We start from the raw sequence: 13,394 nt of genomic DNA, 5'->3' as shown, positions 1-13,394 counted from the left end.
ATAAATAAAATTAATAGTAATTCTATTATTTTTCTTTATTAGCTGGAATACATCTATAAAAAGATAATTTCTCTCTTTAATTATTTGTTTTTCTTACCGGATATACCTATAGGTCTTATAAAAAAGGCAGGAAAATGCTTTATTTTCTCTCGTTATTTACCAGTTTTAAAAATAATGAGTTGGTTCCTCAGTGGGCTCCAGAGATGATTAATTAGTGGGTTTTTTTTTTGGTGTTATACTGATATATTTGATGGGTTTCAATCTATTTCAGTTAATGTTCTTAATAATATTCTTTTAAAAATTGAGGGATTATGCTTTTATTCTATAACTGACTTATCATTTTAATATATGAAAACTGTAAATGACATTTTCTCTGTTTCCCAAGAGGGGAGCTAACAAGTCTCTATGGATTCACTTGGGAGTCGCTCACAAGTCTTTAAACTTTTAAAACATCTCTAAGCTGTTGCATTCTTTACGATTAAGGCAAAAAGGCAGTCCAAGTTCAATCAGAATTTCGTGTTCAATTGCTTCACATAGTCACAGTGCTAAAAACTCTGAATGTGTGACTTAGGTCCAGGGGTTGGAAAGGTATTTTCAGCCTGGTGAGATGTGCTTTGCTGCTGGGCTGCAGCTCATTTGTGCTGTCACCATGGGACTGACCACTGTAGCACTCAGAGGACAGCTTTGGTTCCACGAACTCCAATCTGCCCACAGACTCCTGTCCATCCCCAGACTCCTGTCCATCCACAGACTCCTGTCCACCCACGTACTCCTGTCCACTCATAGACTCCTGTCCGCCCATGGGCTGCACACATGCAGCAGGTTTCTGTAACACTGAACTGAATTTTGACATCAACGAAGGTGGGAAAGGCGGATTTGAGTGCTGCCCACTTGGAAACGATACATGAGAGGGAGAACCCCTGTTTGCATTAGGGTCACCAGGTGATTTGGAGCGCTGATATTCCTTGCTATGCTGGTCACTCTCATGAGAGCTGGAACTACTGGAGCTTGATGAAGAGACAGCCTGGGGTTTTCCAGGGTTGGAAGAGCATGGCTTGGAGTGCTGTGATCCATGCTGGCATTTTTCTCTGGTCTTCTGCTCCCACTACTGCTATGTGAGTCACAGTCATGTCTCTGGCCACCACTGTTAGTGCCACTGCTGCCACCTGCACTGGTCTACTGGCTACTGTGTCCACTCTGTAAGCCTGAGGACTGTTTCTGAGACTGAGAAATGCTGGGTGCAGAGGTCCTACTGGGGTCCATTTTCATATGTTATAGGTGGTACTGTAGGCTTGGAAATTGCAATAAGCCTTGGTATAGATTTGTCTCCTATAAAATCCTTCATTTCACCATAGTTTCCAAGCCTACTCTGGATACAACTTGATAACTTATCTTCCTTGCTAGTAACTTTGTATGGCTCAGCAGGGAGAAGAGAGTTAGGTGGGAAGGTGACTTCACCCTGTTGAATTTCCTGGTCCCGGCTTTCTTGTTCTTTCACACACTGCACACTCCTGTCTTTATGGTTCGTGTTGCTTATCTTGACTTCTTTTTGTCCCCAATGCAGCCTCGTTGGTGTCCATCCTTATGGCAGCTGGACCTCAGCTTTGCTGTTGCTTTAGATTCCACAGCATGAGGTGTAGAAGAGTCCCGAGCACAGGAGTTCTGTCCCCATGGAGTTGGGGTAGCCACCCTCCCAGCACATGGATGTCTTCTTGTTCACCTTACTGGAAGCCCTGATAATATTCTTATTGATTCCCAACCATCTTTGGTTAGTGGGAGCTTATTTGAATCGCCTCCTAAGTCTTCTGACATGACTGTAGTAGTTTTCATAGCGTCCTTGCTTTCTGGTATGACAAGATGTTTCAGACTCATTTTGTGTATTTCCTATCCTCAAACCTGGATTCAGCCATTTCTACAAGGAGCCCCCATTCTTTTAGCAAAAGATGGTTGTTAGAGACCCAAATCTGAGGCTAAAAATGTTCATGGTCACTAAGTTGGCCATTGCTTCTAGATCTTTTCAGTGGTCAGACTTGGAGATAGCCATATATTTATTTTTATGATCACATATATCATGACTTTATACTGATAATTCCAATTTAAATTCAAGACTAAAGAATTGTCGCTAAACCTCATGCATCTTACAACTGTATCTCCTTTCATTCATACTCAAGTCTCAGTTTTCAGTAACACAAATACAGTTACTCTCTTACTTTATCCCACGGTACACACACTCACACACACACACACATACACCCACCACTGTCAGAATAACAGTGTCAGTGCTACCACCAATATGATTACTGAAAACTTGTTGGTTTTTTTTTTTCTGTTATCTTTTGCATCTCCACTAGGAATGTACAGTTAAATTCCTGTGGTTTAAAAAGTCACTTGGAATAATTCTTCTTTGTGTGACTATGCTATCAATTTGATACATAGTTGAATTCATTTGTTTCTTCTTATATTTGATTCTTAGAATTGGCTTTTTGAAATCTATTTTTGTTATACAATTCTGTAAAATATTTTCATGGTTCCAAAGTCATCTCCACATAACAAGATAAATTAAAACAACTCTAGCGTCCTACCTTTCCCTGCTACTTTTTCCCTTCCACCCTCCTATAAGTAACATGTGAAAACACTTACGGTTTCTTTTATTCCATTTTTTTCAATGTAAACAGATATGTATGTATATATTCATATCCTTCCCTTTTCTTAGCTAGATGGTACAATGAAATACACACTCTTTCCATCTTGCCTTTTAGCTCAATGACATATCCTGGAGATCATCACTCCATAGTAGTTATAGAGCTGTTCCTTGTTCCTTTGCAGATGCATCATCGTTTATTCAACTAGTCCCCTACTGGGAGGTATTTCGATTGTTTCCAGTACTTTGTATTACAGATAGGATTGCAGGGAACAGCTTTTTACATACTTCTCGTTCATATTTTTGGCAATGGGTCATTGGGAGTGAGTCCTAGAAACAGGACTGCTGGGTCAGATTATATATATATAAATGCCTGTATAATTTGTCTAGATGTTGCCAAATTCTTCTCCACAGGGGTTGTAACATTTTCTATTCCCATTAACACTGTATAAACTTGCCTGCTTCCCTAGAGCTTCACCAACAAAATAGTTTGACATACTTTAGAGTTTTGCTAATTGGATAGGTAAAAATGGTATCTCAGGTAGATTTTAAAAACTTCTCTTAGTATAAGTGCAGTTGAGACATTAGGAGCCATTTTCATCTATTTTTTTGTGCCAACTGTCCTTATCTCTAACATATTTAAAAATAAAAGAGTGCTATCGGCTTTTTTTTAACCTCAAATTTTAAATGCTGTGTATAGAATAGGGCTATTTTAACCTTTTGTATCCTACATTGCAATTTTTTTCTTGTTTGTCATTTATCTGTTAATTTTGCTCATGGTGATATTTTGAAATGCAAAAATTTAAAATTTTTCTTAATCAAATTTATCAATATTTTCCTTTGTTGCTTTTGGATTTTGAATTGTAACAAGGAAAATTTTTCCCACATCCAGGTTATAAAGGAATTCACCTATATTTTCTACTTGTATGGTTTCATTTTTGACTTTATATCTAGGATACATTTAGAATTGACTCTAGGGTACAGCAAGAAATGGATCCAATTCTATTATTTTCCTTATAACTGTCTAGTTGTCTGAATATCACTTATTAAAAAATCCACCCTTCCCTCTATTGGTTTCAAATGCTGCCTTCATCAATACTCAATTTCCAAACACAGTAGAGCTTACTATAGGATTTTCTATTCTGTTCCATGGTTGTCTGATCTTTTTTGTGCCAACGCTAAACTATTTTAATTACAGAGACTTTATAATATGTTAATGTCTGGTGGGGCTGCTGGTCCCCTCCCCAACCTCCCCACCTCCACTCTTTCTTAGTTTTTCTCTCCCAGCCATTCTTGTCTTTCTGTTCTTATAAAGGGAATTTAAAAATCAACTCATCTAACTCTAGAAAAAAAGATGGAATTTTAAAAATTAGGATTGCGTTAAACTGATACATTGACTTAGGGAGAAGAGACATTTTTATGCTATGGAGTCTATTTGAGTGTATGGTGTTTCTTTCCATTTGTTCAAGACTATTTTGTGTGTTTCAGAAAGATTTGATTATTGTCGAATACAGATTTTGGATATTTCTGAAGTTTAGAGCTAATTCATCTTATGCTATCATGAATGAGATTTTCTCATCTCTTGTATCTTTTTTCTTTATATATAAACAACATTGTGTGTTGTTTGTTTTGAGATGGCCCTTGCTTTGTTGCCCAGACTGGTCTTGAACTCCTGGGCTCAAGCAATCCTCCTGCCTCACCCTTTTGAATACCTGGGACCACAGGTTTGTACCATCATGCCCAGCAGCATTTATTTATTTATTTTTCTTTTAGAGACAGGGTCTTGCTCTGTCACCCAGGCTGGAGTGCAGTGGCAGAATCATGGCTCTCTGCAACCTCAACCTCCCAGGCTCAAGTGATCCTCCTGCCTTGGCCTCACAATGTTCTTGGATTATAGGCATTTGCCCCCAAGCCCGGCCTCAGCATTGCTTTTTGATGTTGTTTTATAACGTGCTACTTTACTAAATCATCTTATTGTTTGTTGTATAGTTTTTACATGGTTCCTTCTGGGATTTCCAGAAAGATCAAATTTTTCCTTCTTTCTTTCCAATTTTTATACCAAGTACTTTCTCTTGTCTAATCACATTGACTGCTGCCTCTGACCAATGTTACAGAACAGTAGAGACAGCGGACATCTTTTTCTCATTCTTAATTTCTGTGGAAGGCCTAGTGTTTCCTTCTTAGAGATATTTCATCATGTCAGAGGAAGTCTCTAATCATCCTCATTATTCAGATGAGAAACTGAGATGTAGAGATCAATGAAGACCTTGGCTCAAGGTCATGCAGTTGGTAAGTGGCAAGTGGTAAGGCTAGGGGCTGTCTGGCTTCAAAATCCCCAGTCTTTGTATCACATCTAGTTTTCCCTAGTTTCCATGGAAAACTGACCCCAACCCCTGTCTTCCATTTCCCAACATGGAACTCACATTTTAAGAGATCTTAAGAGATTTAAGAGTAGCCAAGTGTGGTGTATGAGAGGGGCATGGAAAGAGGCCCTGAGTGCCAAGCCCTAGTCTCCCTCTGTTTTCTTTAGCAGTTCTCCTGCTTTCCAGACACATTCAACTTAGAAAATAGCCTCCAGGAAACCAGAAACCACCTTTATTAGAAAGCAGCTTAGTGACTGGCTGGGCGCGGTGGCTCATGCCTGTAATCCCAATACTTTGGCAGCCCAAGGCAGGTGGATCACCTGAGGTCAGGAGTTCGAGACCAGCCTGGCCAACATGGTGAAACCCTGTCTCTACTAAAAATACCAAAAAATTAGCTGGGTATGGTGGTGGGCACCTGTAATCCCAGTTACTTGGGAGGCTGAGGCAGGAGAATCGCTTGAACCCGGGAGGTGGAGGTTGCAGTGAGCCGAGATTGCGCCACAACCTGGGCAACAGAGTGAGACTCCATCTCAAAAAAACAAAACAAAACAAAACAAAACAAAAAACAAAGCAGCTTAGTGGCCTCCTGTATTATATGAACAAGACCCTTGAGAAGCAGGCTCATGCCTCCTTCTCCCCGTGTCCCATCAAAATACTTCTTCCAATCATCTACCTCACTCTTCCTAAGAGGAATGAATCTCTCTAATGGACTTTTCTCTGGTAGCTACATTTCTAACCATACTGTAGTGTCCCTTATAGCTTGGCTGACAGAGAAAATGCCCCACTGGTCCGCTCTGACCAAACAAATTGCATTTATTGAGAAACAGGCTGAGTGACTTTTTCTTGGGGAAATGTGTTCAGGCCTTTGCAGATTATGATTCTGCCCCCGTCGCCTACTTCCAGGGATACCAGGTTGGGAATCATGAACGACAAACCCTTTGCCTTTCTTTATACTCAGTGGAGAAGGATTAGTTCTTGTTTGTTTTTCTAAAAAGAAAGCCTTCCAGGACCACAAGTTCTGTGGGAGAGAAATCTGGCCCAGATCTGGATTGCCTGAGTTTCCAGCATGTTCTTCAAATAGGCAGATTCCCTGAGTGTGGGCTCTCTCTATGCAAGGGACAGAAAGAGGGGCTGTGAACAGCAGGAAAAAGAGTCAAATCAGGTCCATTTTAAACTCTAATCCTGTTGCCTTTCAACAATTTTGATTTCCCATTTCCTCCAGCTGACGGCCTTATCCTTTGGAGGTGTAAGCTGCAGTTTTCTCCCATGGAGACCTAGACTAATGTCCTGGCTCCTTAACTTAGAACCTCTGCGCTCCCCTTTCTTCCTCAGGCAGCTCCATTCTCCCCCTGGACTCAGCTGTTCCTTTTGTTTTGACACCTGGTCTCTGAGGGCTGCTCCTCAGTCCCCACTCTCCTTTCATCTGCAGCTCCGAGGCACAAGGCTGCCTTATCCCAAGCTTGTGTTTGCCCTATGTGAGGATGAAAGGGCCTGATGTTGCCACCAGAGCCTATTGTCAGCATCCTTCACTTGGTAAGAAAAGTCAGGAGTACAGAGCAAGGCTGGAGAGGGAAATGGCCCAGGTCTTCCTCAGCCTCTGTAGTTACCACCTGGGGTTTTTCTGTCTGTTTTTACCACTTAGCAGAAGAGGCTTGGAGGTTCTAACCCAGGCAAGGAGTGGGAGGAGAGAGGTTTGGAATTGAAATGGAGCTTCATGTGCATGAATGCTAACCAGGACCAGCTGTATCATTTGTGGATCCCAGTGCAAAATGTGGGGCCCCCTGTTCAAAGAGCAGGATCAAAGTGCGATTTAAGTTACTCAAATATATTGCTTTTCCTTTCTTCTGTCATGTTTCAACTTGTTATGGTAATTTTTATCTGCTATTTAATTTTCCACTCCCTGGGGCATGGGGATGCTCATATAGACCTTTATAGGCATCCAGAGGCCTCGCTCCATGATTCTGGGCATGTGCGCACCCCACCAGCGGCTGCGGTACCTTTCTTACTGGCCACTGGGCCGATGTGCCATGTCCTGCTGGTAGGGATGGGGTGATAACCCCCAAGAATATTACGACCTCAGTGCCACCTGTAGATACCTGGGTCGGGGGTGGGCAAGAGGCTTATCCTCTCCCTCCAGTTGCTGCCACCCAGGGGCATCCCGGGGCAGAGGGGTGGGCCAAGAACACGTTGTAGGGAGACGGAGGGAGGTAGGACCATTCAAGAGCCCCTGGTCCATGCTCCATTGTCCCATTGGACTTCACTTTCAAAACACAAATTCAAAGATAAAACTATTGGCTGGACGCAGTGCCTCATACCTATAATCCCAGCCCTTTGGAAGGCCCAGGCAGGAGGATCTCTTGAGGCCAGGAGCTTGAGGTTGCAGTGATCTCTGATGGCATTGCTGCACTCCAGTGCAGGGCCCGATGAGACTTCACTGGCAGTGCACCCGTGGAGCCAACCCTGGCCGCAAGCTTATATAGTGATAAGGATGGAGAAGATCCCCCTCCCCGGGACGGCCTTCCTGCTTCTGCCGTGGTGTGAGCCCTAGTTTTATGTTGCTTTCCATGGTGCGGCTCTCTGCACAGTGACAGAAATGGTTTCCCTCCCCCTGGCTTCTCTTCCTGGTTTTTCTGAAAACTTGTCTTTGTCTCCTCTTGGTGGGGATAAGACAGGCTGTGGGGAGATTCCAGGGGACAGGGGGCCCCCACTCCCCAGAATGGCCCCAGGAGCTTTCTGTGTCAGCTGGGGTGGTGGCGGCGGGGAGGAGAGCCCATCTCCTTTCCAACTCTTTCATCCGCCTCTGAAAAGCAGGGGAATGTTGTTTCCCAAACATTTATGGAAATTGTTGCTCTGAACTTTCCCCACTGCTTGCTCCAGCCTGATCCAGGAAAGTGCCACCAAAATGGACATCCCCACCCTGCTCTTGAGTGACTGAGGCCTCTCTCGGATTCTCTGTTTGGGGCCCAGGCTAAGGAGGTTGAATTTCTCTCTAGGTGCTAACTCGGGGCTCAGTTGCTGAGAGCTTGCTCTGAGGCCTCAGGCCCTGCACAGGCCCTGAGGAGTCACAGAGGGTTGGCTTCTGGACGAGGAGGAGTTCTACAGACAAGGTGGGGAAGAGACGGCTGCAGGTGGAGAAACTGGAGGGATAAGGGGTGCTGTGAGGAGCACAAAACACCAGAGCCCAGAGTCTGGAAAGGTGGGTATGAAGTCCCAGCCAGAGAGGCCTAAGTGAGGGCAGAGGGAGAGAGCTCTGGATTTCTGGAGCCCAGGACTGCAGAGTGGCTGCCTCTGACCCCAGGTGAGACAAAGGCAGCACTTTGTGAAATGACTGGGCTGGGAGGTGGCCTTTCCTCTAGGCCTAGAAAGGGGTGAGGGCCTAGTGGGGGCCTCCTGCAGTTCCGCAAGGCCAGATTGACCAAAAAAATAACTCGCATTTCTCAATTATGGAGTTTTCTTTTGTTCTTCTTAATGGAATAGAGCTTAATATGGTTGAAAGGCTGGGCTGTGCAATATAGAAATAGTAACTCCAGGCCGGGCACGGTGACTCACTCCTGTAATCCCAGCACTCCAGGAGGCAGAGGCGGGTGGATCACCTGAGGTCAGGAGTTCGAAACCAGCCTGGTCAACATGGTGCAACCCCATCTCCATTAAACATACACAAAAATTAGCTGGGCATGGTGGCATGTGCCTGTAATCCCAGCTACTCGGGAGGCTGAGGCAGGAGAATCGCTTGAACCCAGGAGGTGGAGGTTACAGTGAGTCAAGATCACACCACAGCACTCCAGCCTGGGTGACAGAACGAGACTCCATCTCAAAAAAAAAAAAAAGAAAAAAAAAGAATAACTTCATTTTATCAATTGGTCTAACTCTATCTTCAAGTCCATGAATTTTTTAAAAAAGAAGAAAAAGAGAACTTTATTCATACCCAGGACCTCATTTACAATCACTGAAGAGGAAAGTGAGCCCATGTGGGACCCTGGCCCTCAGCTACAGAGGTCGCGTGTCTTGGTGTGTGGCTGTGGTGCTCTTGCAGGATTTTAGAGCTTCCTAGTCTGTACTCTACCTGTAGGTAGGCAGGAGCCAGTCATCTTATTTGTCTGTGGATTTGCGTGAATATCTAAGCATTATTATACCCATTTTGTAGATAATGAAACTGAGGCCCAGAGAAGTCAGTACGTTGCAAAGGCTCTTGTAGCTATCTGGAGCCAGAGCAAGTCGGTATCTATTGAGTATAAACTAAATTTTGTGGTCCTACTTTTTAGCCTAGCCATTGGGACACCTGATTTCTCCTGACAAGTCTGTGTGGCATCTGAGTGCAAGCGATTGTCCAGCAGATGCTGACATATTGGAGTATCTAGGGATGTTCTGGTGGTTGTTATGGCACAATATTTGGACAGTTGTGAAGAATCCTGGAGGAATGGCTGCCTCTTAGATTTGACAGGCATTAAGGCCCTGGACTATTCTAAGATGGTTCTCCCTCGCAGCCCAGATGCATGCAAGCAGAACAGCAGCACCAGGGGGAGAGTCTGAGAGGATGGTGCTGTTCATCATGCACTCTGTGCTGTCAGTGGGCACTGAGAGCAGTGCAGGAGAAGCATCCTGGGACGAAATGGGAGGCAGGAGGGGCAAATGGGGAGTCCCTGTGTGCACCTGCTTAGCATCCCCCAGCTACACACAAATAAAATTTTGTGACTTCCTCTTGGGAGGCTGCATACTGGAGTCTAGGGGGCCAAGAGTCTGAGTTGGCAGTCCTTGGTCGGTTAGAGACTGATTTTGCTCAGAGTGATCCCAAGACCAGCATCTGGAGAGAAAGAGGAGGAGAGAAGGCAGCCATCCACAGAGAGACCAGCTGAGAGGTGCAATGCTGGCTGAAGTCCCAGCATTAGAACTACAGGCTGCAGGCCAGACATGATGGATGAGCTCCAGACTCTGCAGAAATCACCCTGGAGAGTGGGAAAAGCAGGGCTGACCAAGCAAGGGAGAAAGATGAAACCTCTGCATCCTTTCCTGTCCAATAAGATAGCCGTTAGCTACCCATGGCTGTTTACATTTAAATTAATGAAAATTAGATAAAATAAAAATGCAATTCCTCAGTCTCATTAACCACATTTCAAGTGCTTGATAGCTATATCTGGCTAGTGGCTGCCAGATTGGACAGTGTAGATATAAGATATTAATATTTCCATCATGCAGAAAGTTCTACTTGAATGTAAATTATCTCACTCATATATTTTGTATTGATTACATGTTGAAATAACATTCTGGACATATAGAGTTAAGTAAGCTATACTATTAACTTCACCTGCTTCTTTTTACTTGTTTTACTGTGGGTAATAGAAACTTGTAGATTACTAATGTATCTCATATTTCTATTGAACAGCGTGGTTATAGGTGGATACAGGAACACACCTCCATTTATTCATTGTTCTTAATACCACATCCATCCAATGGTATTTGACTGGATAATAACTGTAAAAATCCCTTCTCAACAGTAAAGGTGACTGAGGCAGCTCAGGGTAATGGGGCAACTTTGAAGGCACAAAAATTCAGGTTCAAATCTCATCTCCATCCCTCTACTAGCTTTGAAGTCTTGGGAAAATTACATGCCTCAGTTTCTCATCTGAAAAATGCAATCAATGAATGATCCACTGCATAGCATTTCTTTGAATTGTAAAGACGATAGTGGATAGTGCACGTATGGGGGCTAGCGTGGGCTCCTAGTAAACCTTGGTAAAAGGTAGCATTGTTGTTATCATGAGCATTTTAAGTGTGAAAGTGTAGGGCATTATGGTCAGTTTCTCTGGCCTCAGCCTACTCACAACCTTACTCCCTGCCCTCAGCAGCCCCTCCCAGCCCTCTGCAAAGCCCTTGGCACAGTCTAGACACTTACCTGCTGGCAGCTGCTGGCCCAGGAAGCCCGTAGGGCACCCCAATTTCCCGAGCGCGTGGCCTTGCTCTCCAGGTGCATCCGCAGTTGTGTTTCCAGCTCCTGACTGACTTGTTCAAGGGCGTGCACTTTGGCCATATATTCCACCAGGCAGCCCCCTAGGTCCTCAATAGCACCATGGTCCCTCTCCAAACCTGGAGCCGGCACTGTGGCCAGGCCTGAGCTCCGCAGGCCCTGAAGGAAGACACTGCTGATGCCAAGGGCCCGGCGGGTCACACGGGCACCCAGGCCACCTATGCACCCACTGGGTGCTGTTCCTACATAGACCCCGGGTGCTCGGACAAGGCCACTCATGGCATTGGTCCTGGAGGCTGGGGGGCTATCCAGGGAGGTTGATGACCGTGGTCCCCTGAAGGATGCCCTGCGCCTCTGGAGGGGCATGCTGGAGCTGGCACCGGTGGGCAAGTCCACTACTACTCGCCTCTCGCTCATCACCCCTTCTGCCTCTGTGGTGCCCAGTGGGTTTACAGAGTCCAGTGGCTTTTGGTTTACAGCCCCAGCATCCCTGTGGCCTGGTCACGGGCCTCTCTGGAATCTCCCCTATCCCCGGGGCTGCTTTGTCTGCTGTCTTCCATGAGTTTCCATCATTCACTGAGCTGAAAGAGAAGAGGGCACTGCCCAGGGCTGTGTGCAGAGAGGCACTCATGCATTCTTTGATGCAGGGTCATGTGCCCAACCTCCCAGATTATTCTGCTGGTGGTGGGGGAGGCTGGATCAGTGCAGGCTGTGGGGGTAGACCATTTCGTTTGTACATTTTACTACCTAAGAGTGGGCAAGGCAGGCATCAGGCAACCCCATTTTACAGATGAGTAAACTGAGGCTCAAGGACCTCAGATCACAAGTGTGGTGATCACTTGCTCCAGACCTCAAATTACAAGCTAGGACTCAATCTAGCTATTTTGGGGCTTTCTACATCCCTATGTGTACTGGCACATGTGAATGTGAACACACGTCCACACAGGCAATGGAGGATGAAAAGTGTCAGGAGGCAGCTCCAGGGACCCAAGAGACAAGACTTGCCTACGGTTTCCTCTCTCAGTCCTGGCAGCAGCTTCAGGTCTTTCCCTCACCTCTCTCCTTTCCTCCTCATCTCTGTCCTCTGCTGTTCATCAGCTGCTTGCTGTTGGCCAGGATGCTTCCTCCCTCTGGACCTCACTGTTTGAACATTGGCCTGAGCCTCCAAGTCTCGGATGCACCAGATAAGGACCTTGGGCAAATTCAGGTCCCACACATTATGTTCCAGCCATTCCCTACACCTCTGCTTCTCCATCTGTTGGAAAACTGAGAAAAACAACAAAGACGGCGTTTTCTGGTAAGCTCTCCAAGGGTGCCCCAAGCTAGGATATGATGACACCCCTGGGTTTTAATTATTGACCTTGGCATCCTCTAAACCATCAAGGGTCACACCTCAATCCATTCTCTAGGGTCAGAAAGGTTCCTCCAGTTCCAGGATGACAACATGGACCTAAAAACCGCTGTACATAAGTTTTACCCTGGAGAAACCAGGTCACCAAACCCCAGAGCTGGATATTTTTCCAAATGCTGGAATGTAGGAATGTACCTCAGGTGAGAGAAGGAGAAGGGAGCCAACCTCTAGTGAATACCAGATCTAGCCTGGTGTGTGCATTAATCGTATAGTTTATTTCATGGAATTCTCAACTCAGCCTCAGGAGGAAGGAGGTCCAGGGTTGACAGGTACTGCCATATGGGCTGTGAACCTTACAGTTCCAAAAGTACCATATCATATGTCCCAGAGTTGGCCACTATCCTCTTATGTGAGGAGGACCCTGAGAACTGCAATGACTTGTCCAAGATCCCGTGTCCAGAAAGTAGTAGAGCTGGGAGCAGACACCCTCTTCTAACCTCTGGGCCAGTGACTTACTTAGGAGCCTCCTTGTTGCCCACCACCCAGAGAGCAGGGTACCTACCCGAGGTCACACAGGTAAAGGTAAAAAACATGGTCACCTACTAGAAGACTCTGTGTGTACTTCCTTCCTGCTGACCAGGACACTCCAACCCTTCCTTTCTTTATTGTCTTCCACTTTGTCTATCTGAGATAGCCTGGAAGGTATTTTATAAATATCAGTGTTGGCTATTTGAGGAACAGATGAAAGAACCAATCAGATTAAGTAAAGGACAGTAGTATCCTTGTTTATTCAGACGTAGCATTAATGCTGTGAACACCACCCCGATGCACCCAGAAGGGGCAAGCAAGCCTGTGTTACAGTAACAGCCTCCTATACAGGTGACACTGACTTGGTTCTGAGGATCTGCATTATTGTGAATTCCAAGATGTATTGTCCAAGGCTGAATGACAAGTTCAAGCTACTGATTAACTTGTGCACAAATGTGTCATGTTTAGGTATTGTTATTCTCTACAGAATGGTAACACTCAATGGCCAGGTTAACTTCAGACTTCTCTGGACCAAAGATATTTATATAT

The 13,394-nt window shown here is 45.1% G+C and overlaps 1 protein-coding gene across 1 annotated transcript in view; it reads right to left on the bottom strand.

The window, feature by feature from the left end:
• The window catches only part of BFSP2 (beaded filament structural protein 2), a 62,862-nt gene extending 51,410 nt beyond the window's left edge, over nucleotides 1–11,452 (bottom strand). The window contains exon 1 of the mRNA XM_030933941.1: nucleotides 10,895–11,452. Coding sequence (XP_030789801.1) covers nucleotides 10,895–11,383 — 489 coding nt within the window. The 5' untranslated portion in view covers nucleotides 11,384–11,452. The remainder of the gene's footprint in view (nucleotides 1–10,894) is intronic.
• Nucleotides 11,453–13,394: the final 1,942 nt, after the last annotated feature.

The sequence above is a fragment of the Rhinopithecus roxellana genome, chromosome 1 (genome assembly GCF_007565055.1).
Source record: "Rhinopithecus roxellana isolate Shanxi Qingling chromosome 1, ASM756505v1, whole genome shotgun sequence".
NCBI lineage: Eukaryota > Metazoa > Chordata > Mammalia > Primates > Cercopithecidae > Rhinopithecus > Rhinopithecus roxellana.
This window is presented reverse-complemented; position numbering and strand designations above follow the sequence as displayed.